General features: G+C 44.9%; 2 protein-coding genes across 5 annotated transcripts in view; both read right to left on the bottom strand.

Moving 5' to 3' along the window:
- CAMK1D (calcium/calmodulin dependent protein kinase ID) overlaps window positions 1–13,595 on the bottom strand; it is a 180,808-nt gene extending 167,213 nt beyond the window's left edge. The window contains exon 1 of the mRNA XM_039357495.1: window positions 13,161–13,595. Within this exon, the coding sequence (XP_039213429.1) occupies window positions 13,161–13,258 (98 nt within the window). The 5' untranslated portion in view covers window positions 13,259–13,595. The remainder of the gene's footprint in view (window positions 1–13,160) is intronic.
- A 2,888-nt stretch (window positions 13,596–16,483) lies between these two features.
- Window positions 16,484–26,640, bottom strand: part of CDC123 (cell division cycle 123) — a 43,363-nt gene continuing 33,206 nt past the window's right edge. The window contains exons 14-15 of one of the 4 annotated variants that reach the window (XM_039357530.1): window positions 21,319–21,474; window positions 16,484–16,673 (exon numbers count right to left, since the gene is read on the bottom strand). In XM_039357530.1, the coding sequence (XP_039213464.1) occupies window positions 16,614–16,673; window positions 21,319–21,474 (216 nt within the window). In that variant the 3' untranslated portion in view covers window positions 16,484–16,613. Of the gene's footprint in view, window positions 16,674–19,183; window positions 19,552–20,456; window positions 20,529–21,318; window positions 21,475–26,640 lie in introns of those variants that run through there. The other 3 variants (XM_039357529.1, XM_039357528.1, XM_039357531.1) reach the window with 3 other exon arrangements.

Here is a 26,640-nt window from a genome sequence, read left to right as displayed (position 1 = left end):
AGAACATGACGAGAAAGGGCAGGAGGAACAAACTTTGTGGTGACATGTGTTCGTTCTCACAGACATCCGTACAGATTGTGCACAAAACTAGGTTTTTACAGCAGATCTTATCATTATTAGGGCTAATTCATATCTACAATGAAGGTTGCTTATCCATCTGATTTTTTCTTCCTAACTAACCTCTCCATGAATGTCCCAAGGAAGCTTTTTCTAAAAGGCAACTGGACTTCCTTGTTTTATGTCGATGGAGATTCTCAGTCATCCAAGTCATGGTTGTCCCAAAAGTGCCTTTTCAAGAGGCAACTGACTTTCTTGGTTTTGGGGGTGAAGACTCGTTCTCTGAGCTTGTAAGTTGGTTTCCGAACATTTCATCACCAGGCTAGGTAACATCTTCAGCGAAGTTTAGGGGGTGTCAGTGTCGGTGTTCTTCTGCTTATAAGGGCTTCAGGTGTGGGGTGTGTTAAGTGAGGGTCTTGTGATGGGTCAGGTGTGGATCACATCAGGTGAGGATCTTCTGATGGGTCTTCTGATGGGTAGGTCATGTCAGGTGAGGGCCATTGGGTGAAATGCTGGTGGGGAGGGCTTACATGGGTTGGTTGAGGGTCGGTGCTGTCTCTGGTTGGCTGTGTGGTTGTTTTGGATTCTGAGGGGTTCATAGGTTGATTGTAGGTTGATGTTGATGGAATTGCTTGTGGAGTGCCAGGCTTCAATGAACTCACAAGCGTGGTAGGTAGTAGGGTGGCTGGTTGTTTTTGTGTTGCTCCAATTGAACTGGTGCAGTTTGATGTCTGTGTGGGTAAAGATTAAGGACATGGGATCATGGAATTTGACTGCCAGATGGTGTTCGTGGATCCTGGTTTTCAACTGACGTGATGTTTGTCCCACATAGAATTGGATGCAATGGTTATGGTTGATTTTGTAGATTATATTGTTTCTTTCATCCTTCTTGTCTTTGGTTCTGGATAATTCCTGGCAGAGTGTTTCTTGGTTTTTCCTTGAAGATGTTGTTGTTGTTGTTGTTGTTGTTCTTCTTCTTCTTCTTCTTCTTCTTCTTCATCTTCTTCATCTTCTTCATCTTCTTCTTCTCCTTCTCTTTCTTCTCCTCCTTCTCCTTTTTCAGAACTGAAGAAGCTTCTTGGATAAGAAGTGAAACCTCTTCAAGGATAAAACCAAGAAAGTCCAGTTGCCTTTTGGAAAAAGCACCTTTGGGACAACCATGACCTGGATGACTGAGAACCTCCATAGATATTCTCTTTATTCATATTACTCAGTTCTTTTCTGTAACTGATCATCTTTTACAGCTGATGATTTTCTTCCTACTAATACTGTAAAACTGAATTTTACGCTACCGAATTTTCCAGCCTCCTTCCACGATCCCCTTTGGAAAAAAAAAAATCAGAGTTCTCATATTTATTTTTCCAATCCTCGGGAACAAATGCAAATACCTCAAAGAGAACTGATAACTTTTTGTCAGCAATTCCCCTTCTTAATTCTTTAAGAGCCCTCAGATGGATACCATCTGGACTTTTCTCCCCGTTTCCCCAGTTGGTTGGTTAAGCTTACAACATTTATTTCTCTCTGTTCCTCTGATACATCTCCCGAAAAAGCCAACTAATGCAGGAGCATCTGTTCTGTATCCTCAGCCGTGAAAATAAAAATAAAGAAGCAATTTAGCTTCGGTGCCGTTTTTCTTACTTTTCTTAAATATCTCTTAGAGGGTTCCCGTCATACAGTGGTCCAACTGCCTCCATTATCATTTTCCCGTTTCAATTAGTATTTTTATTTGTCTTAAGACTGTGTGCCATATGCTATTTCATTGACTGCCTGGGGTGATCTTCCTTTCTGTTCCTTAGTGACATAAGACTTCCAACTTTTGTTGGAACATCAATCATTCTCTGAGAGTAATAGTAATAATAACAACAACAACAACAATAATAATAAATAAATAAAGTTGGAAGGGACCTTGGAGGTCTTCTAGTCCAATCTCTCTCCCTTCCCTGCTCAAGCAGGAAACCTTATACATGGGGTAGGCAACCTTGGCTCTTTTATGACTTGTAGACTTCAACTCCCAGAATTCCTGAGCCAGCATGGCTCAGCTTGGAAACTCTCCTTTTCCCCTCAGCATGGCTGGCTCAGGAATTCTGGGAATTGAAGTCCACGAGTCATAAAAGAGCCAAGGTTGCCTACCCCTGGGCTAGGCCTAGGCCGCTTTATGACTCGTGGACTTCAACTCCCAGAATTCCTGAGCCAGCATGGCTCAGCTTGGAAACCTCTCCTTTTCCCCTCAGCATGGCTGCCTCAGGAATTCTGGGAATTGAAGGCCATGAGTCATAAAAGAGCCAAGGTTGCCTACCCCTGACCATTTCAGACAAATGGCTGTCCAGTCTCTTCTTAAAAACTTCCAGTGTTGGAGCATTCACAACTTCTGGAGGCAGGTTGTTCCACTGGTTAATTGTTCTAATTGTCAAGAAATTTCTCCTCAGTTCTAGGTTGCTTCTCTCTTTGGTTAGTTTCCATCCGTTCCTTCTTGTCCTGCCTTCAGGCGCTTTGGAAAATAGCTTGACTCCCTCTTCTTTGGGGCAGCCCCTGAGATATTGGAACACTGCTATCATGTCCCCCCTCGTCCTTCTCTTCATTAAACTAGACATACCCAATTCCAGCAATCGTTCCTTATATGTTGTAGCCTCCAGTCCCCTAATCATCTTTGTTGCTCTTCTCTGTACTCTTTCTAGAGTCTCAACGTCTTTTTTACATCGTGGTGACCAAAACTGGATGCAGTATTCCAAGTGTGGTCTTACCAGGGCATTGTAAAGCAGCATTAACACTTCACATGATCTTCCTTCTATCCCTATTCTTTTTTTTTTTTTTAGTATTTTATAAGTGGGAGTTATTCTGACATCCTTTTATATTTCATAGATCTTGTTGTTTAAGACTCGAATAAAGGAATAGAGCAAACAGCCTGGGATGTGCAAGCTATTTCCGAGATTTTTTTGTTTTTGTTTTCTTTCAAAAGCACTTTTTTCTGCTTTCAATTAGTTTTTCCTGCACAATATAATTTGCTACCCTGGAAATCCTGGCCTCAAAATGATATCTCTCTCTTCCCCCTGCCCTATCATTTCCTTTACAGTCATAATATTCTTGGAGAGCTAGGAATGTAAATATTTGCAGCCCAAATTATAAATATTATCTCGTTTCTTTGAAGGACTTGTCTTCTAAAAATGAAATATTGTAAATAGACTTGGGTGAAATTACGGACTCCGTCCTTCAGTTGTTCTACAATTTAGCATGGTTGAAACAAATCACAAATGGAAGCACGTTTTCAACAATAAAAAATCTCTGGATTTCCCCTAACATAAAGCCCTGGAGAAGACAGCTCCCCATTACTCACCATATTGTGACAGCTTTTCCCCAAAGTTTCACAAAATCACCATGGCAATCCCAAAACTTCTAGTGACGTCATGCTAAAGCTCACCCAAACACAAATGAAACTGTCAGCTATTCTTAGAATCCTCAACTGTAGTTAACAATAACACAAAAAGGACGTTCTTTGACCCTTTTTTAAAAACACAGCTAAATATATATATATATATATATATATATATATATATATATATATATATATATATATATCCCCGGAAGTCTGCATTCAAAACATCTTCTCTTCACCAGCATTTTGGACTAATTGCAAAAAAACCGCTGTCAAGCAAACAAGAGTCATTTACAGTTATAAATTTATACACGCTGCTTTGTAAGTAGGTGTTACTCGGGTTTTCTACTACACGTAATTAGACCTAATCTTCGAGCAGTGGTGCGTGTATAAATGTGAATATCACCCTTGTCCGTGGTTCCACACCCACACACCACAGCAGCTCCAGTCAATCAGGCAATTGTGAGATGTAGCATGCATTACTTAAAGGAGATCAGCTAGATCTGACACTATCAGCTGAAAGCACCAACTTCAAGTCACCATTTGATGATTTAATAATAATAATAATAATAATAATAATAATAATAATAATATTCAGATGGTTGAAGAAGAAAAAATGGCTCTGGAAGAATATCTGAAGAACAATGATGAAGATGCACTGAAATTAGTATATCAGGAAGGCTTACTAACTACTGGAGAGACCAAACTGGCCTACAAGAAAGACCAAATGAAGAACAGAATAGAGGCATGGGAAGACAAGCACTACATGGCCAATACATGAAAAAAATAGCTGGGAAAGCAGATAATAATAAAACCTGGCAATGGCTAATAGCAGGAAAATTGAAGAAAGAGACCGAGGGACTAATTCTGGCTGCACAAGACCAAGCCTTAAGGACAAATGCATACAAAGTCAAAATTGAGAAGAAAGCAACAGACAGTAAGTGCCGCCTATGCAAAGAAGCTGAAGAAACAGTGGACCACTTGGTAAGCTGTTGCAAGAAGATTGCACAAACTGATTACAAGCAGCGGCATGACAAAGTAGCAACAATGGTGCATTGGAAGATCTGCAAAAAATATCATTTGCCTGTAAGCAAAAACTGGTGGGATCATAAAATATAGAAAGTCATAGAAAATGATAAAATTAAACTGCTCTGGGACTTCATAATTCAAACAGACAAGCACCTGCAACATAACACCCCAGACTTAACAATTGTCGATAAGAAAGACAAAAAAGTCTGGATAGTGGACGTGGCAGTGCCTGGAGATAGCAGAATAGAAGAGAAAGAACTGGAGAAGATAACAAAATACAAAGACCTACAAATAGAAATAGAAAGACTGTGCAAAAGCAAGCAAGGGTAGTACCAATAGTCATAGGCTCCTTGGGTGCAATCCCAAAACAACTGGAGCACCACTTGAACACCATCATCGGCATTGACAAATTCGCTATTAGTCAATTGCAAAAGGCGGCCTTACTAGGAACTGCTTCCATCCTACGACGATATCTGTAATACCATCAAACATCCACATCTGCCTATCCCAGGTCCTGGGTAAGGACTCAATAGGTAGACAAAATGCCAAATCCAGTCTGAACATCTGGCTGACTGTGCGATGATCCATAATAATAATAATAATAATAATAATAATAATAATAATAATAATAATAATAATAATAATAATAAGTTGGAAGGGACCTTGGAGGTCATCTAGTCCAACCCCCTGCTCAGGCAGGAAACCCTATACCATTTCAGACAAATGGCTGTCCAGTCTCTTCTTAAAAACTTCCAGTGTTGGAACATTCACCACTTCTGGAGGTAGGTTGTTCCACTGGTTAATTGTTCTAACTGTCAGGAAGTTTCTCCTTAGTTCTAGGTTGCTTCTCTCCTTGATTAGTTTTCATCCGTTGCTTCTAGTCCTGCCTTCAGGCACCTTGGAAAATAGCTTCACTCCCTCTTCTTTGTGGCAGCCCCTGAGATACTGGAATACTGCTATCATGTCCCCACTCGTCCTTCTCTTCGTTAAACTAGACATACCCAATTCTAGCAACCGTTCCTTATATGTTTTAGCCTCCAGTCCCCTGATCATCTTTGTTGCTCTTCTCTGTACTCTTTCTAGAATCTCAGCATCTTTTTTACATCGTGGTGATCAAAACTGGATGCAGTATTCCAAGTGTGGCCTTACCAAGGCATTGTAAAGTGGTATTAATACTTCACGCGATCTTGATTCTATCCCTCTGTTCTTCTGTTCTGAGCCACTGTTCTTCACACATTAATTTTTTCAGATATACACACACACCCGTCCCCAGGTGTATCTTGACTTATGTTTAATAAATTCACCAAGGAAAGAACAATTATATTTGGAGAATTGGATGTAGTAGACTACTACATATATGTTGGCCAACGCATCCCAATTGAAGGCGACACAATAAAGGCAATTGAATGATGTGTTAAATGTGGTTGGCAGGCATTCAGCAAGCTAAGCATAATTTTCAAGAGCAACCTCTCCCTATGCCTGGAAAGTTTTCGATCGGTGTGTGCTACCTGCTCTAACTTATGCCTGAGAAACATGGACACTAACCACACAACCGAAACAAAAGCTATAAGTGGAGCAAAGAGCTATGGAAAGCTACACGCTTGGCATCACAAGACAAGATAGAAAGACCCGCACATGGATTAGAGAACAAACTAAATCATGCAATGTCCTCATGAGAGTAAAAAAATGGAAGTGGGAATGGGCTGGTCCCATAGCAAGAAGAACTGAGGGCAGGTGGACCAAGGCCGTCATAGAATGCATCCTCCTTGACAAAAAGGGTCCACGAAAGACAGCTAAAGCAAGATGGAGCTACGACATCAGCAAGTATCGCAGGCCCAACTGGCAAAAGAAAGATTAGGACCGTATGGGTTGGAAACACGTGGAAGAGGCCTTCGTCCTACAGTGGATATAGAGCAGGGGTAGACAACCTTGGCTCTTTTATGACTCGTGGACTTCAACTCCCAGAATTCCTGAGCCAGCCATGCTGAGGGGAAAGGGAGAGGTTTCCAAGCTGAGCCATGTTGGCTCAGGAATTCTGGGAGTTGAAGTCCACAAGTCATGAAGGGGTCATAGTTCCCCCATGCTGGCTCTGGAATTCTGGGAGTTGAAGTCCACGAGTCATGAAGGGGCCATAGTTCCCCCATGCTGGCTCAGGAATTCTGGGAGTTGAAGTCCACGAGTCATGAAGGGGCCATAGTTCCCCCATGCTGGCTCTGGAATTCTGGGAGTTGAAGTCCACGAGTCATGAAGGGGCCATAGTTCCCCCATGCTGGCTCAGGAATTCTGCGAGTTGAAGTCCACGAGTCATGAAGGGGCCATAGTTCCCCCATGCTGGCTCTGGAATTCTGGGAGTTGAAGTCCACGAGTCATGAAGGGGCCATAGTTCCCCCATGCTGGCTCAGGAATTCTGCGAGTTGAAGTCCACGAGTCATGAAGGGACCATAGCTCCCCATGCTGGCTCAGGAATTCTGCGAGTTGAAGTCCACGAGTCATAAAAGAGCCAAGGTTGCCTACCCCTGCTATAGACCATGGCTAGAATGATGATGAATGAGGACATCCCCCAAGAGTCAACATGTCTAACTCTAAGCTCTTCAATGTACTGAAACATCATCAATGCTCCAAGGAGCTTCTAGGGATGAGTAAAAATGAGGGGGTTGATTTGTTCCACTATATACAACTAGTCCTTGACTTAACAACAGTTCGTTTAGTGACTGTTTGAAGTTACAACAGCACTGAAAATGATGACTGATGACCAGTTTTCAAATTTAAGACCGTTGTAGCATCCCTGTGGTCATGTGATCAAAATTCAGATGCTTGGCAACTGACTCATGTTTATGACAGTTGCCATGTTCCGGGGTCACGTGATCCCCTTTTGCGACTTTTGGACAAGCAAAGTCAACGGGGGAAGCCAGATTCGCTAAACAACAGTTTGACTAATTTAACAACTGCAGTGATTCACTTAACAACTTTGTAAAGAAAGGTTGTAAAATGGGGCACTTAATATATGTTTCACTCAGCGAATTTTGGGCTCAATTGTGGTTGTAGGCTGAGGATTACCTATACCTGATGGAAAGGTTTTGGATCTCAAAGGGTTCCTAAGCTCAGGCACCATGAATGAAAAAGCACCGATTTGAGCCGGTCCAAAAGTAACTTGACTGCATTTGTTGAATAACCTAGAACCATCCTAGAACTCAGAAGAAATTTCCTGACAATGAGAACAAGCCACCATGGAACAGCTTGCCTCCAGAAGTTGTGGGTGCTCCATCACTGGAGGCTTTTAAGAAGAGACTGGACAGCCGTTTGTCTGAAATGGTGTAGGATCTCCTGGTTGAGCAGGGGGTTGGTCTAGAAGACCTCCAAGATCCCTTCCAGCTCTGTTGTTCTGTTAACGAAGGGAAATCCTGAATAATGTGGAGCTATTCAGTTGGCAATTCTAAGCATGAAATAAGCTGCTCTATATAAATCAATAATTTTTAAAATAATCTAGAGAAAAATCATTAGGCTGAATTGACACGACCTACGTAATTGCATGGAATTCTCAAGTAGATTTTCAAAGGAACGAAAGAGAGAAGATGTTAATGATAAAGATCCCCTAAATATTTGGAGAGCATTATAAAAGCCACACCTCCTTTGGACTAGCAAAGACGTCTAGTCTCTCAGGATTTCCTAGGTGATTTCTGATCTAAATGCTCTTTGGGTTCTCTCTAACTTAATCTGGATTATGAGATGAACCGGGTTGCATGACTCAACATGATTTAAAACAGAAATTTCCTTAACTGGGGCATCCTCCTTCCCTATCAAGCAAACTTTCATCCTTCAATCCTTGCTTTCACCCAAAAGCCTCACTGTTGTATCAAAACACATCTTTAAGTCCTGCCTTTTTGGCCACAAAGCATAATGAACAACAGGACTGGCTGGGTTTTCTTTGGGACAAGCTACCACAAAGCCCATGCCACCACTACCAAAGGACTGCTGGTCTTCAGGACTTGCTGAGAGCCATTGTCATTGATAACAAAACCAAGAATTCTCTCCCTAAATCCAGTGCTCTCTGGGTGGTCATCTCCATCCACAATCACCTAGAAGGGCTCACCTTATGGACCAAATCAGAGAATAACAGAATAACAGAGCTGGAAGGGATCTTAGAGATCTTCTAATCCAACCCCCTGCTCAAGCAGGAGACCCTCTACTACAGTGGTTCTCAACCTGTGGATCGAGACCCCATTTGGGGTCGAACGACCATTTCACGGGGGTCGCCAAACAACGCAGTCCGCCATTTTTTCCCCCTTTTCTTTAGCTGTGCTACTCCCTTTTATTCTATTGGCTTTCAAAAGCCCATAGGAATTGTCCAGGCTGTCTCTGACCTGCTGAGCCCGCCAAAAGTCCCATTCTGCAAACGGTGCTGCATCAGTTGAGTAGTCCTCGACTTACGACTGGTTGGGGGTCGCGGCATTAAAAAGGTTGAGAACCACTGCTCTACTATTTCAGACAAGTGGCTGTCCAATGTCTTCTTAAAAACCCTCCAGTGATGGATGTCTGTGGAGATTCTCAATCATCCAGGTCATAGTTGTCCCAAAGATGGTTTTGCACAAGGCAACTGGACTTCTTTGTTTTTCTTTGAAGACATTTCGCTTCTCATCCAAGAAGCTTCTTCAGCTCTGACTGGATGGTGGGGAATGGAAGGATTTATATATTCCTTGCAGACAGCTGATCATTTGCATCCTTTTAGAGAGCCTTCTTGGAATTGCTGAATGGACTTGTGTTGTAGACTGGAGATAGATGTTGTATCCCTCCCCCTCTGTTGAGAGAGGGCTGTTCAATTTTGACACAGGTGGCCTTTTTGGCCCCCCTTTCAAAGCAACCATATTGCATTATTCACTGTTGCTCCGCACCAATTTGCACTACCCAGGTAACTCTAACCACACAGATAAACCTCCAGGTGGCCTCAATTACTCTCCAAAAGAAGGCAAATGACCAGCTGTCTGCAAGGAATATAAATCCTTCCATTTCCGCACCATCCAGCCAGAGCTGAAGAAGCTTCTTGGATGAGAAGCGAAATGAAGAAACTTCTTGGATTTTTCCCTCAAAGAGGGAAAGAAGAAAGTCCTGTTGCCTCGTGAAAAAGCAACTTTGGGACTCAAAAACTTCTGAAGGCAGCGTTTTTATTACAGAAGGCACGGAGAACATACCTGCATAATGAACACAAGAGTCCTCAGCCTCCCTGATTTCTAAGGAAGTATTGCATAGTCACCACAGCAAGAAAAAACTTGTGTCTATTACGCAAGCTCTGAAGACTACAGGAACGAACTGCACCCAAAATACGAATAATTTAAAAACATACCCACTGTCATGGTTCCAACAGATGAAACTCTTCAAAGAACTTCGAGGCCTTAAAGAATCTTTATTCGAGAAGCATAGCATCGGCATGTGCATAGGCCAAGCCAAAATCTGAGTTCCCCTCCCCTGAGCACATAGTATCAAAGCACAATTCCCTCCTCTAATTAACCGTCATAAATCACATTCTCCAATTAGTTTGAAATGCAGGCTCTCCTTCCAGTTCTCCAACCCACCAATTCTTATCATCTCTTATTTCAAAAACCTTGGTTCTCACACTAGTTACAGTATTGTTATGTCTAACTAAACTCCCCATGCATATTCTTCCCGCCCCCAGTATCATCTAATTCTAACTCTAATTCTAAGAGTAAAACATAAGAAGGAAAATGGCTGCATCTCCATTGTTGTCAAAGCAAGAACATCCGATGTTAGCAACGTTGACACCCATGTTTAATTCAGTTAGCCGAAGGGTTGGCTGCGCTACTTTACCAGCTTTTCAATCCATGAAGGGTCCAGTCAGACACCTCTACATTGAATCTGAGTACAGCCAACCCTTGACTTACAGCAATTCATTTAGTGACCATTCAAAGTTACAACGGCACTGAAAAAAGTGACTTACGACCATTTTTTCACACAACTGTAGCAGCATCCCCCATGGTCACGTGATCAAAACTCAGATACTGGGCAACTGGCCTGTACTTATGCAGTTGCAGTGTCCTGGGCTCAGATGATCCTCTTGCGCGACCTTCGGATGAACAAAGTCAATGGGGAAGCCAAATTTATTTAACAGCCATGTTGTTCACTTAACCACTGCACTGATTCCCTTAACAGCTGTGGCAAGAACAGTCGTAAAGTGGGGCAAAACTCACTCTTAATAACCGTCTTGCTTAGCAATGGAAATTTTGGGCTCCACTGTGGTCGTTAAGTCGAGAACTAGCTGTCAGTAAATCCGAAATGAAAGCAGTGACAATAGATCCCTCCCTCAGAAGTTTTCTGAAAGGGCCTAATGGCATCGCCATCATAATCTCTGCTATTCGGAACAGATTTCTGATCTTCCCCTGAGGTGGTGAATTTCAATCCCTTAATCCTCTAGTCATCGTGTCTGGGGATTATGGGAGATGAAATCCAAGGCCTGGGGAGAGCACCACGTTGGGGAAGGTCACCTATAGAGACAACGGGTGGAAAATGTGCTTGCAGGCCACCTCATCCTCAGCCAAAATAAAATTTAAAAGCAGACTAGGAATTTGCAAGTTGACTTTCCCCCAATGCCCGGCCTTAGAATATTTTTTCCCGGCTTGATTTGAGGTTCCAATCCCATCTTAGCCCTTGTGAAACCCTGCCAGGGTGACAACGGTGCCTTTGAAGTAGCATGTAAGCCTCCATTTTGCTAATCTTTATACCCAGGCACTATAAATAAAAGGGGAGGGAGAAACCACTCTGACAACTAGAGTTAAGCATGGTGGATAAAAAAGATCCACTCCCTTCCTATCATTTCAGCTCTTCTTTCTATGAATAGACTCGGCTGTCAGCTTCGGGAGAAAGCATACAAGACAATCTGTATTTACCCTTTTAAATTCCAGCTCTATAAATACGGACAGCTGACATCCCTGATTTGTATTAGCCCCGGGTGCGTTTTCCCCTAGCCGGGGGTCCAAGAATCATGTCTAGACATCGTTTTCTTGTGAAACCAGCAGCAATACACAGGGTCCTCCACTTACGGCCACATTCACGTTGCTAAGCGGTCGGTGAATTTGGCCCCCCTTTTACGACTTTTCTTGCGGCAGTTGTTAAGGGAATCACTGCCGTTCTTAAATTAGCAGCCTCATTATTAAGTGAATTCCAGTTTCCGCAATTGTCTTTGCTTGTCACAAGGTCGCAAAAGGGGATGATGTGAACACACAAGCACACACACACACACACACACACACACACACACGGGACAGTGCGACCATCATAAATGCGAGTCGGTTGTGAATCATCCGAATGTAAAACAAAAACGTGACCCTGAGGATGCCGCAACAGTCGTGTGAAAATGGTCACAGGTCACTTTTTTTGCAGTGCGGTTGTAACTTAGAACGGACACCAAGTGACGTAAGGCGAGGACTACCTGTATTCCACAAAAGGCTCTCCGTGCACCCTCTTGAACATCAGAATCCACCTTTATGTGACCGTTTCCAAAAGCACTTTTAGTCACCAACGCCACACGCCTTCTCTGCACAAAAATCAGGTGGTGACAAACCCGCATGGTCTCATGTCCACACAAAGCAACACAAGGGAACACCTACTGACCACCTGAACAATGCCTACACACCAGGTCTGCCCAAATTGAGGACAATTCACCCAAACAGATGTGTGGGGTGGGGGGGCATCTTCCCAGCATAGACCCTCCCCATCCTCGTTGTGAAACAACCTTCAGAGAACTGGGTACATAATCCAGCTCGGGTTGTGGTAGCAGAGACACCCCATCCTGTTTTGCCAAAGAGGTGAGATGTTGAAGAGCTTCCAAGCTCAACAACTCAACCTAAACACCCCGGTGGTGGAGTCAAAAGCTACCTTAAGCAGGTTTAAGGCCAGGAACAGGGATGGGTTCAACCCCTGGTGGTGGGGAAGCTTCTCAGATGCCTCCTCCATTGGCTTCATGAATAGAACATGAAGGAGATGTGCGTCTATACCGTATATTTTTTTTTCTTACTTGTGGTTTTTACTGGTGTGTAGTGTGCACTGTGGAGAGCACTCAATTTGGTTGTGAGATACACAATAAAGATATTCTATTCTATTCTATTCGATTCGATTCTATATCCCAATATCTATTCTATTCTATTCTATTCTATTCTACTCTATTCTATTCTATTCTATTCTATTCTATTCTATTCTATATCCCAATATCTATTCTATTCTATTCTATTCTATTCTATTCTATTCTATTCTATTCTATTCTATATCCCAATATCTATTCTATCCTATCTATTCTATTCTATTCTATTCAGCCAAAAGGGACCACATCTCCACTCCGGAGCGAAGTGGAAGCTGGGCAGTTCCCAGGTTGGGAAGATGGGGTCAGAGGACGTGGGAAAGGGCGACCACCCTCCTTCTCCCGAGTCAAGGGTCGGGGGAGGGGGGGTCTCCTTCCCGGAAGGGGGGAGGGCGATTTTTCAATAACCCTCCCCTCCCCACCGGCCAATCGCTGGTCGGAAGAGGGACGCCCTCCACTCCGGCCACTCAACCCCCAAGTTGGCCCCGGCGAGGGGACCCCCAAGATCAGGACCCCTCCCCACATCTCCGCCGCCTTCGTCCCCCTCCCCTTCCAGGAGCATTGCCCCCCCCCGGGCGCCCTCCCCGGTCCCCAGGCAGGGAGCGAGGCGGCCGCACTTACGTGCCCAGCGTCTCCTTGAACTCGAAGATGCGGCCGATGTCGTCGGCGGACTTCTTCCAGGACGAGCCGATGCGCTCCTCGCCGTTCTCCTGGGCCATGGCAGCGGCGGAGCCGAGGGAGCCGGCGGGCGGGCGGGCTGGTGAGGCGAGGCGAGGCGAGGCAGGCGCCAGCCGGGAAAAGGCGGAGGAGGAGGCGGAGAAGGAGGAGGAGGCGGCGGCGGCGGCTTTTGCTTTCTCTTCTTCTTCTTCGGGCGCCGCTTCCTTCTGGCCCGCGACGGCGCCCCGACTTCCTGGTCGGCGCTCCGGAGCTGCTCTCCGGCTCAAGTTGGAGAGTTTCCCGGTCCTTCCTTCCTTCCTCTCACCCTCCCTCCCTCCTTTCTCTTTCTCCTCCTGCCTTCCTTCTTTCCTTCCCTTTCTCCTCCTTCCTTCCTCTCACCCTCCCTCCCTCCTTTCCCTTTTTTCTCCTCTTCTTTTCTTCCCTTTCTCCTCCTTCCTTCCTTCCTTCCTCCCTTCCTTCCTTGCTTGCTTCCTTCCTTCTTTCCTCCCTCCCTCCTTTCCCTTTCTCCTCCGGCCTTCTTTCCTTCCTTCCTCCCTCCCTCCCTTCCCTTTCTCCTCCGGTCTTCCTTCCTTCCTTCCTCCCTCCCTTCCCTTTCTCCTCTTCTTTCCTTTCCTTTCTTTCCCACTTCTGCTTTTCACGCCATCCTTCCCCTCTTGGCTTCCTCGGGTGCAGAAGGGGGTGGGTTGGCGGCGAGGTGGAGAGCCGTGCCCCCTTCCCCCGAGGCTCGAGGAGAAGGAGCAAGAGGAGGAGAACAAAAGAAAAGAAAGGGAAAGGGAAGAAGAGAAAGTCCGCGCCAAGCGTCGCTTTTCCCCCCCTGCCTTCCTCCGGCTGGCTCCGCTCTGCGGCGAGAGTGAACTTTCCCAGGGAAGCGCGCCGAGCTCTCGCTTGCCTGTCTGTGTGCCTGCCCGTGAGTGTGTGTGCGTGCGCGCGTGTGTTTGTGTGTGTGTGTGTGTGTGTAGGAGAGAAAGTGAGAGCAGCAGAGGGCGATTCTCTCCCCCCCCCCCTCTCCTCCGGCTGCTGCAGCTCCAGTTCACTAAATGGTATTTCAGGGAGACGTTTGGCGAGCGTTAGTTGTTATGGTAATAGAGGAGGGCGGAGACTGCTTTTTTTAAAAAAAATCCTCCCCCCCCCGTCTCATCCCCGCTGCGAAGCCATCCAGGGCGATTTCGCCCCCCCCCTCGTTCCCCTTTCGAAGCGGCCCGCCACAAATTCGCATTGCACCAGCCGGACGCGTGTGGGTCGGGGCGCTTTGGCACCTTCCTTCCTTCCTTCCTTTCTCCCTCCCTTTTTTCCTTTCTTCATCCCTCCCTCCCTTCTTCTCTTCCTTCCTTCCTCCCTTTCCTTTTTTCCTCCCTTTTTCTTCTCTTCCTGCCACCCTTCCTCCCTTCCCCTTTTTTCCTTCCTTCCTCCCTCCCTCCCTTCTTCTTTTCCTCCCTCCCTTCCCTTTTTCTTCCTTCCTTCCTTCCTTCTTTTTTTCTCCCTTCTTCCCTTCCTCCCTTCTTCTCTTCCTCCCACCCTTTCTCTCTTCCCCTTTTTCCTGTCTTCCTCCCTCCCTTCTTCTCTTCCTCCCTTCCTTTCCTTTTTTTCCTTTCTTCCTCCCTCCCTGCCTCCCTTCCCTTTTTCTTCCTCCTTCTCTCCTTTCTTCTCTTCCTCCCTCCCTCCCTTTTCTTCCTTCATACCTCCCTTCTCTTCCTCCCTTCCTTTTTTCCTTCCTTCCTTCTTTTTCCCCCTTCTTCTCTTCCTCCCACCCTTTCTCCCTTTCCCTCCTTTCTTCTCTTCCTCCCTCCTTCCTTCCTTTTTTCCTCCCTCCCTTCTTCTCTTCCTCCCTCCCTTTCCTTCTTTCCTTCCTTCCTCCCTTCTTCTCTTCCTCCCTCCCTTTCCTTCCTCCCTTCCTCCCTTCTTTTCTTCCCTTCCTTTCCTTTTTTCCTTCCTTCCTTCCTTCCTTTCCCCCCCTTCTTCTCTTCCTCCCACCCTTTCTCCCTTCCCCTCCTTTTTTCTCTTCCTCCATCCCTCCCTTTCCTTGCTTCCCTTCCTTCCTTCCTTCCTCCTCCTCTTCTTCCCTCCATTTCCTTCCTCCCTTCTTCTCTTCCTCCCTCCCTGCCTCCCTTCCCCTTTTCTTCCCCCCTCCCTCCTTTCTTCTCTTCCTCCCCCCCTTCCCTTTTTTCCTCCCTTCCCTTCTTCCTGCCAGTGGGGAGGCGGGGGGGGGAGGGCGCGGCTGGGAGCTTGGCAAATCGGACGCGCGGAGCCGCGGGGCCAACAATGCGACAACTCGGCCCCCAGTCGGGATTTGTCTTGCCAGGAAGGCGACTCCGGTCTGCAACCGTGCGCCCGCGGGGCAGAACCGGCCGGGGCTCCCTCTTGGCCACCGGGAGGGATTGGACGGGCCGGGACAGAGATCCGTCGGCCAAGACCCTCCCCCGCCTCCCCAGGCGAACGGAGCCGGGCTGTCCCCAAAGTGACCGACGGAACAGCTGGGCCCTTCTTAGGCTGAAATAACTAACGTGTGTGTGTGTGTGTGTGTGTGTGTGTGTGTGTGTGTGTGTGTGTGTTTTACAATTAACGGACAGGAGGTAGTGCTCCTACTTAGAAGTTCCAAAACAGAGGGAAAAATGAAGCCTAAAGGATCACAAGAGGTGCCAGACTGAGCCATTGAATAACTAATCTAGTCTACTCTCTTCTCAGTTATACACCTCAGCTGGATTCCCACATGATGTTTTAACGAGTCTCCCACCAACTCTGAATCAGAAGCGTAAACAACACACTTTGGATTTTACACAACCTCTTCTGCCACTGAGTGCTCGGGGCTCCAGAGCATCCCACAAGAAGCAGATCTGTGCCGTATGCGCAGATCTGAAGTTGTAAATAAATGGCCTTTGTGAACTACGCATTACTCTTCTCGATTCGGCATCCATACATTTCTGGCTGGGTTTAATTGTGGTTAACTGCAATGGTTTTGCTGCACCTAGGGACATCATCCCCAAAGAACGACTGCAATGCAGCTAACACATCCTTCATAGTGGCGACCATCCTTGTCAGGATTCGGCTTGGAGTACGGTTGGTAAACCATGGTTTAATGTTGGGCAGGTGCCAGGGGCGATTCATTTAACAAAGCAGTGTTAAAGGAACATGATGAAGCCCGCTGTGTAACTTTTGTAACTTTCCCCTCCCCCACGGATCTGAATTACAACAGTTTCTTTAGTCACCTTTCAAAGTGACAACGGCACTGAAAAAAGGGACTTATGACCGTTTTTCACACTTACGACCGTTGCAGCCATCCCCGCATGGTCACGTGATCAAAATCCAGATGCTTGGCAACTGAGTCATCTTTACGACGGTTGCAGTGTCCCGGGCTCATGTGATTCTGGCTTCTCCCGTTGACATTGAGCGGGAATCGGCTTATTGTTTTAATCGACTCTTATCATTTTTATCAACTCTTATCATTTTTTTTTTCTGTGCCTGAGAATAAACATTCGAAAAATTGCCCATCACCAGACAGGTAAAAGAAACCTGCCACAAAGAAGAGGGAGCCAAGCTATTCTCCAAAGCGCCTGAAGGCAGGACAAGAACCAATGGATGGAAACTATTCAAGGAGAGAAGCAACTTAGAACTAAGGAGAAACTTCCTACAGTTAGAACAATTAACCAGTGGAACAACCTGCCTCCAGAAGTGGTGAATGCTCCAACACTGGAAGTGTTTAAGAAGAGACTAAAATGGTATAGGATTTCCTGCCTGAGCAGGAGGTTGGACTAGATGACCTCCAAGGTCCCTTCCAACTTTATTATTATTATAATACCTTTTAGTGATCTTTGGCTACTGAATATTACAGTTTTCCCGGCTCATTTACAGAGGTGGTTTGTAACCACCTTCATCCAGCATATATATATATATATATATATTTCCAGTTTCCCAATTGGATTAGAAGCTCAGGGATTCTCTAACAGTTCACCCATACAAAGACAGACCAGGCCCAACTCTGCTTAACTTTTGAGATGGAGCCACCTAGAGCCCTTACGGTGACTGTCAAAGCATCTATTCTAAATACAGGGAGTCAACTCGACTTACGATTCATTTAGTGACCGTTCAAAGGTACAGCGGTACTGAAAAAAAACCCCATTTTTCTCGCTTACAACCTTTGCGTTGTCCCCATGATCACATGATCCAAATTTAGACGCTCAGCACCTGATTCATACTTATGACGGTCGCAGTGTCCCCAGGTCACGTGATCCCCTTTTGTGACCTTCTGACGACCAAAGTCAATGGGGGAAGCCGGATTCACTTAACAACCGTGTCACTAACTTTCCAACTGCCGTGATTCACTTAACAACTGTGGAAGGGAGGTCGTAAAATGGGGCAAAACTCCCTCAACAAATGTCTCACTTAGCAACAGAAATTTTGATCGCGTGGCCACGGGGATGCTGCAATGGTGTGAAAAATAGTCATAAATCGCTTTCTTCAGAGCCATTGTAACTTAAAACAGTCACTAAACGAACGGTTGAAAGTTGAGGACTACCTGTACCAATGGACATGGTTAGTCGTTCAAATCTTCCAGGCTCTGGATCAAAATCCATCTTTGTAATTTACTTTACCTGTAAATTAACTTAAAAGTAGGAAGAGAAAGAGTCAAGGGATTTGTCCAGGTCAGACTTGAAGCTGAGCAAACGATAGAAGCACCACTTAAAGCTGAATTAAGTTAACAGGAAATGTTTAGCAGCTGGAAAAGATTAATTCCCAGGAATGGGACTGCATACATTTCAGATACGGATAAGAAAGCTTAATGGAGTAACAGAGTGGGAAGGGACCTTGGAGGTCTTCTAGTCCAACCCCCTGCTCAGGCAGGAAACCCTGTATTGTTGCAGAAAAATAGTTGTCCAATCTCTCCAGTGATGGAGCACCCACAACTTCTGAAGAATAGAATAGGATTAGGATTAGGATTAGGAATAGAATAGAATAGAATAGAATAGAATAGAATAGAATAGATATTGGAATATAGAATAGAATAGAATAGAATAGAATAGAATAGAATAGAATAGAATAGAATAGAATAGAATAACAGAGTTGGAAGGGACCTTGGAGGTCTTGCAGTCCAACCCCCTGCTCAGGAAATACCATTTCAGACAAATGGCTGTCCAGTCTCTTCTTAAAAACCTCCAGTGTTGGAGCATTCACCGCTTCTGGAGGCAGGTTGTTCCATTAGTTCATTGTTCTAGGTTGCTTCTCTCCTTGATTAGTTTCCACCCGTTGCTTCTTGTCCTTCCTTCAGGCGCTTTGGAGAATAGCTTGACTCCCTCTTCTTTGTGGCAGCCCCTGAGATATTGGAAGACTGCTCCCATGTCCCCCCTCGTCCTTCTCTTCATTAAACTAGACAGACCCAATTCCTTCAACCATTCTTTATATGTTTTGGTCTCCAGTCCCTAGCTTCAAGCGCCCCAAACTTCAAGCAGCTTGAATTTGGCTGCTTCCTGTTTCATTATTTTCAAGACGTTCCACATGTCCCATTGTTTGGTGTCTGTAATCCCAGTTTCTGTTTGAGGAAATTGGGCTGTTGTGATTTTACAAGTTTAAAAAAAAATCAAAAACCCAGAAACGGTGTTTATAAATTCAGATAGATTTTGTGTGTTGTTAGCTAACACTGCCCTCTGGTGGACGCCAGCTAAGCTTTTTAAAACGTATCTTCCTGTGCTGGGCTATTAATCAAAAGTGGGTAATAAAAATAATATTGTTGTGCCTGTATTAAAAGTCATTTGGCTATTAATATAATGCCGGGTTAAATAGAGCGAGGTATTAAATTATAACAGGGATGAATGAATGAATGAATGAAGGAAGGAAGGAAGGAAGGAAGGAAGGAAGGAAGGAAGGAAGGAAGGAAGGAAGGAAGGAAGGTCTTTATTGATTACAATCTAAGAACCATTGAGATATAATTGATGACTAATTAAGATATGCCTTCACCCACCTGTGCTAAGATACAGTAATTATAAGAAAAAGTCTGCCCATACAATTCCTGCATCCATTCCTCACTTTATTTAGCTTTTCTCTCTGCAGTTTTGAAGCCTGGTCCTTGTTTCAAAAATTGTATTACGGTCAAAGACCAGCATATCACTCCTATTTATCTATATTGCATGGACAATGCTCATTTTTTTTTTAAAAAAGGGTTTTGATTGCTTGGTTTTTACCACCCTCTAGATTTTTTTTTGACTCCACTTTGAAGACAGCCCAGTACACAGGATTCCAGATGCAGACATATCACACATGTGCACATCACGCTGGAGTCTTTTCTAATCAAGGAATACATCACAGTTTTGTACTTGCATCTGTCAAGGTTTTGAAGAACAGAGTACTGTAACAGAAAAATAATATGAAATGTTTAAAGAAGCAGGATGGGGAAGCGTATTGATGCCTTTGAACTCGGGAAGAGGCTCCAGAGAATATCATGGACAGCCAGGAAAACAAACTAATGGAGCATCAAACAAAATAACAGAGTTGGAAGGGACCTTGGAGGTCTTCTAGTCCAACCCCCTGCTCAGACAGGTCTCCAGTCCAATCTCTTCTTAAAAACCTCCAGTGATGGAGCACCCACAACTTCTGGAGGCAAGTTGTTCCACTGGTTAATTGTTCTCATGGTCAGGAATAGAATCATACAATCAATCATATGGCTGGAAGGGACCTTGGAGGTCTTCTAGTCCAACCCCCTGTTCTAACAGGAAACCCTATGCCATTTCAAACAAATAACTGTCCAATCTCTTCTTAAAAACCTCCAGTGATGGAGCACCCACAACTTCTGGAGGCAAGTTGTTCCACTGGTTAATTGTTCTCACTGTCAGGAATAGAATCATACAATCAATCATATGGCTGGATGGGACCTTGGAGGTCTTCTAGTCCAACCCCCTGTTCTAACGGGAAACCCTATGCCATTTCAAACAAATAATTGTCCAATCTCTTCTTAAAAACCTCCAGTGATGGAGCACCCATAACTTCTGGAGGCAAGTTGTTCCATTGATTAATTGTTCTGTCAAGAAATTTCTCCTAGGTTGGTTCTATCCTTATTCGGATGCTTTGGTGAGGCCATACCTACCAATGTCGGAATAGTACAAGCCATAATGTGCCCAATGATACTCTATGGAAGCAAAAGTTGGACTTGAAAGAGGCAGGATAGAAGACTCCTGAGAATACCATGGACAGCCAAGAAAACTAACTGAGGGATCATCCAACACATCAACCCACTCGAGGCACGAATGACCAAGCTCAAATTGTCCTCCTTCAGATACATCCCGTGAAGACCCAACTCTCTGGAGAAAGCTCTAGTGCTGGGAAAGGCTGAAGGGTGAAAAAGAGGAGGACAATCAGCGGCAAGGGGGATGATGGACTCAAAGTGGCAATCGCTATCAGAAAGGGAATCACCATCCTCTGTTATTATTCCGTCTTCCAGGGTTCTCCTCTTCTGCTTTCCTCAAGAATTCATCATCTTGGGAGCACAATATGACCAGGACCTTAGGACGGACAGTAATCATTGGGAAATAGTCTGCTTCACCTCTGGAATTTTGATCTCTAGTGCACTGAGTGTTGTGACGGCCTAGTAGTGGAAACACTTGCCTCCCACTCGGAATAGCACTTAGCAATAGCACTCAGACTTATGTACCACTTCACAGTGTTTTACAACCCTCTCTAAGTGGTTTACAGAGTCAGCATCTTGCCCCCAACAGTCTGGGTCCTCATTTTACTGATTTTGGAAGGATAGAAAGCTGAGTCAATCTTGAGCCAGTCAGGATTGAACTGCTGGCAGTCGGCAGAGTTAGCCTACAGTGCTGCATTCTAACCACTGCTCCACCAGAGATAGATAGATAGATAGATAGATAGATAGATAGATAGATAGATAGATGGATGGATGGATGGATGGATGGATGGATGGATGGATAGATAGATAGATAGATAGATAGATAGATAGATAGATAGATAGATAGATAGATAGATAGATAGATAGATAGCAATAGCAGTATCAATAGCACTTAGACTTATATACCGCTTCACAGTGCTTTACAACCCTCTCTAAGTGGTTTACAGAGTCAGCCCGTTGCCCCCAAACAATCTGGGTTCTACTTTTACCAACCTCGGAAGGATGGAAGGATGAATCAACCTTGAGCCCCATTAGGATCGAACTGTTGGCAATTGGCAGAGTCAGCCTGCAGTACTGCATTCTAACCACTGTGCCACCATGACTCTTAGGTTGAGACTTCAATCTTTGGTAGTGGCAGATGTTTCTTTCCTAGGGCACAAAGAAAAAAAAATCTGCTGTGAACTCCACGTAGGCATCAGGAAGGGCATCCAGCCAGTAAATGCTCAGCTCTGACTCTACCCCAAATTCAGGGATCTACCAGGTCATCAAAGGGAGTTTTAGTGTGCTGGGCAACACCTACAACAACCATGAAGGTAACGCAAACTTGCCACAGAAAAGGTTGATGTGAATATTGCAAGTGCATCCAAACAGCCCTGTCCCCAAATGCCTACTACAGAAGGTGACAAATAACAACTTTGTGCCTCCACTTACCCTTGAATGGAAGGACTCTCGGCACTGCACCAGTGGCAACTTGGTGCTAACCTCACTGGTGTTTCAAAGAGCGATGCATGTTGAGAACCTCCAGGGTCCATTAACCCTTGGACAAAAAAGTGCCTCTTGTGGGCAATGTGTCAGCAACACAATGGAGGCTGAGTGTTCCTTCTGAGTCATTACAGGCGTATTGAACTGGGATCCCGAGCTTAATCTGGGTTGATTGTCAATCCCGCTGAGCTATTGTGGAGCACAGAACAGTCCTGAAACTCAAATCTCTTTGCTTGAATATACAGCCTGTGGCCTGCCCACCGGGCTGCCTGTGTACGACTGGGTTTTATTTATCAAGCATGCTGTGGAAATTGTGAATATAACTTACAGGAGAAAAATTGCGGGGAAAAATAAAACGTTTCCAGAACTTTGATAAATACTTCAGAGGAAGGTGGTAGAAGCAGCTTTTTTTTTCAGTCGGGCCTGCTGATAAAATATCTTGTTTAGGCTTTAGAGCTCATTAATTAAAAAAATAATAATTATTTATATCCTACCTTTTATTATTTTTACAAATAACTCAAGGCGGTGAACATATCGAAAAAAATATTCCTCCTATTTTCCCCACAACAACAGCTGTGTGAGGTGAGTGGGGCTGGGAGAAAGTGACTGACCCAAAGTCACATAGCTGTTTTTCATGCTTCAGGCAGGACTAGAACTCACTGTCTCCTGCCGATTGGCTTAAAATCACCCAGCTGGCTTTCATGGCTAAGGTGGAACTAGAACTCACAGTCTCCTGGTGATTGACTCAGAGTCACCCAGCTGGCTTTCATGGCTAAGGTGAAACTAGAACTCACTGTCTCCTGGCGATTGGCTTAAAATCATCCAGCTGGCTTTAATGGCTAAGGTGGAACTAGAACTCACTGTCTCATGGTGATTGGCCCAAAGTCACCCAGCTGGCTTTCATGGCTAAGCTGGGACTAGAACTCACAGTCTCCTGGTGATTGGCCTAAAGTTACCCAGCTGGCTTTCGTGGCTAAGGTGAAACTAGAACTCACAGTCTCCTGGTGATTGGCCTAAAGTTACCCAGCTGGCTTTCATGGCTAAAGTGAAACTAGAACTCACTGTCTCCTGGTGATTGACTCAAAGTTACCCAGCTGGCTTTCATGGCTAAAGTGAAACTAGAACTCACTGTCTCCTGGTGATTGACTCAAAGTTACCCAGCTGGCTTTCATGGCTAAAGTGAAACTAGAACTCACTGTCTCCTGGTGATTGACTCAAAGTCACCCAGCTGGCTTTCATGGCTAAGGTGAAACTAGAACTCACAGTCTCCTGGTGATTGGCTTAAAGTCACCCAGCTGGTTTTCATGGCTAAGGTGGAACTAGAACTCACAGTCTCCTGGTGATTGGCCCAAAGTCACCCAGATGGCTTTCATGGCTAAGCTGGGACTAGAACTCTCCGTCTCCTGGTGATTGGCCTAAAGTTACCCAGCTGGCTTTCATGGCTAAGGTGGAACTAGAACTCACTGTCTCCTGGTGATTGACTCAAAGTCACCCAGCCGGCTTTTATGGCTAAGGTGAAACTAGAACTCACTGTCTCCTGGTGATTGGCCCAAAGTCACCCAGCTGGCTTTCACAGTTGTTAAGTGAATCACAGCAGTTGTTAAATTAGTCACACGGTTGTGAAGTGAATATGCTTTTCCCATTGACTTTGCTCATCGGGTCGCAAAAGGGACCCCGGGACACTGCAACGGTCATAAATGTGAGTCAATTCCCAAGCGTCTGAATTTTGATCACGTGACTACAGAGATGCTGCAACGGTCCCTCAGTCACTTTTTTCAGTGCCGTTGAAACTTCGAATGGTCACTAAATGAACGCTGGTAAGTCAAGGGGTAGCTGTAGTTTTACAGGCTTATAATTGTCACCGGTACATGTTCATCCTGCAAAGGTGTGTGTGTGTGTGTGTGTGTGTGTGTGAGAGAGAGAGAGAGAGAGAGAGAGAGAGAGAGAGAGAGAGAGAGCTGGAAGGCCGATCACTGAACAAGTTCAGGCTAATTGCTGATGAAGGTCAACTACTGTAGTTCCTTCTGCTCCCATTTGGACAGATTCTCACCCATGTTGCACAACCCCGAGCAATGATAAATCACCGGCGTGACCTGAAACTCAGAGGTATTCTCAAGGGCAAGATCTACCCGAAAAGCTATTTGCTTGCTTGCAAAGCAATCTGTTCTCCTGGTAGGAGGAGGACTGCAGTTCTTTGTGTTGTGATTAATAATTCTCCTTTGCAAAATCTAAAATTCTAATTTCCGTTATCTCCCCATTTTTTTCTCTTCTGTGCTTGGCAAGTAGTGGAAGGACTGTTTATCGTTTTTTTTTCTTTTTCCTCACCTGAAATTAACTTGACTGGGCTTTTATTATTCTCACACAGGCCAGAATGTTGTTCAATGGGAGCAGGCATTTTAATTAAGCATCGTAAACCTTGCTGTTCAAGGAAGGACCGCGGGATTATCAAGCTAGGAGAGCAAAACTGGCAAGCCTTTAATAATAACAATAACAACAACAATAAAGTTGGAAGGGACCTTGGAGGTCATCTAGTCCAACCCCCTGCTCAGGCAGGAAACCCTATACCAGGGGTAGGCAACCTTGGCTCTTTTGTGACTCGTGGACTTCAACTCCCAGAATTCCTGAGCCAGCATGGTTCAGCTTGGAAACCTCTCCCTTTCCCCTCAGTATGGCTGGCTCAGGAATTCTGGGAGTTGAAGTCCACGAGTCATAAAAGAGCCAAGGTTGCCTATCCCTGCCCTATACCATTTCAGACAAATGGCTGTCCCGTCTCGTCTTAAAAACTTTCAGGGTTGGAGCATTCACCGCTTCTGGATGCAGGTTGTTCCGCTGGTTAATTGTTCTAACTGTCAGGAAGTTTCTCCTTAGTTCTAGGTTGCTTCTCTCTTTCGTTAGTTTCCACCCATTGCTTCTTGTCCTGCCTTCAGGCGCTTTGGAAAATAGCTTGACTGCCTCTTCTTTGGGGCAGCCCCTGAGATACTGGAAGACTGCTATCATGTCCCCCCTCGTCCTTCTCTTCGTTAAACTAGACATACCCAATTCCATCAACCATTCCTTATATGTTTTAGCCTCCAGTCCCCTAATCATTTTTTGTTGCTCTTCTCTGTACTCTTTCTAGAGTCTCAACATCTTTTTCACCTTGTGGTGACCAAAACTGGATGCAGTATTCCACGTGTGGCCTTACCAAGGAATTGTAAAGTGGTATTAATACTTCACGTGATCTTGATTCTATCCTTCTGTTAATGCAGCCCAGCACTGTGTTGGCTTTTTTGGCAGCTGCAGCACACTGCTGGCTTATATTTAGGTGATTGTCCATCTTTGGTAAGGTTAGGGAGAAAAATGAAAGATTGAAAAAGAAAAGCAGGTATATTCGCCGGTCGTTTGGCACTGGCCTGGAAAGAAGTGGATTAGTAATAGTAATAGTAGTAAAGTTGGAAGGTACCTTGGAGGTCATCTAGTCCAACCCCCTATTCAGGCAGGAAACCCTACACCATTTCGGACAAATGGCAGTCCAGTCTCTTCTTAAAAACTTCCAGTGTTGGAGCATTTACTGCTTCTGGAGGCAAGCTGTTCCACTGATTAATTGTTCTCACTGTCAGGAAGTTTCTCCTTAGTTCTAGATTGCTTCTCTCCTTGATTAGTTTCCACCTGTTGCTTCTTGTCCTGCCTTCAGGTGCTTTGGAAAATAGCTTAATTCCCTCTTCTTTATGGCAGCAAAGTACATGTAGTCCTTGACCTACGACCACATACACAACATTTCTGTTGCTAAGCGAGACAGTTATTAAGCGAGTTTCGCTCCATTTTTTTCAACTTTCTTGCCACAGCTGTTAGGTGAATGACTGCACTGTTAGGTCATAACCTGGGGCAAAATTGAATTAACAACTGTTTCTCTTAGCAACAGTTGTGGTCGTAAGTCGAGGACTACCTGCAAAATTAGTAATATCAGCTATAAAACAGACATATTACATATCCCCAAATCCTTTCTTCAAGCTTTAGTCCCTTCCATAAGTGTGAGCTAGACTAGACTACCCACTTTGTACCTCCCAGCCCCCCCTCAAATGTTAAAGGTGGTCTTGATTCTTCCCCCCGCCCCGAAATAGGTTATGCCTTATAACAGGGGTCTACAAACTTGGCCCTTTTATTACTTGTGGACTCCAACTCCCAGAATTCCTCAGCCAGCATGGGGGAACTATGGCCCCTTCAGGACTTGTGGACTTCAACTCCCAGAATTCCTCAGCCAGCATGCCTGGCTAAGGAATTCTGGGAGTTGAAGTCCACAAGTCATAAAAGGGCCTAATTTGAAGAGGCCTGTCTTATAATATAGAAACTTTGTCCTGCAGCAACTCATTTGGTGCTATAAAAATTACAAACTCTCAGAAGCCAAAAACTGGTAACAGATGCAAAAGATGAACTCTGCACTCACCACCAGCTCAGAAGGAAAGGAAATGAAGAAAACCCAACTGATGATTAATTACCAATTAACACTTTTCTCCCAAGTAGGCCGGAGCCTTGCTGGATGCAGGCTATGGTGTTTTCATGCGTATTGACTTAATAATGAATACTGCCTCCGTTAACTTGGTTCATTTGTGCTTGAGTTTTGCAGCTAGAGTTTAGTTTAATTCAGGAGGAAAATGGGGTTCAAAAGTGCTTTATAATAATAGGATAGCATAGAGCTGGAAGGGACCTTGGAGGTCTTCTAGTCCAGCCCTCTGCTCAAGCAGGAGAACCTATACCAGTGGTTCTCAACCTGTGGGTCGGGACCCCATTTGGGGTCAAACGACCATTTCACGAGGGTCGCCAAACAACGCAGTCCGCCATTTTTTTTCCCCTTTT

Source organism: Crotalus tigris, unplaced genomic scaffold (genome assembly GCF_016545835.1).
Source record: "Crotalus tigris isolate CLP2741 ecotype Arizona unplaced genomic scaffold, ASM1654583v1 scf7180000018925.3142382, whole genome shotgun sequence".
Taxonomy (NCBI): domain Eukaryota; kingdom Metazoa; phylum Chordata; class Lepidosauria; order Squamata; family Viperidae; genus Crotalus; species Crotalus tigris.
The sequence above is the reverse complement of the archived record's forward strand: the minus strand, read 5'-3'. Positions and strand labels throughout refer to the sequence as shown.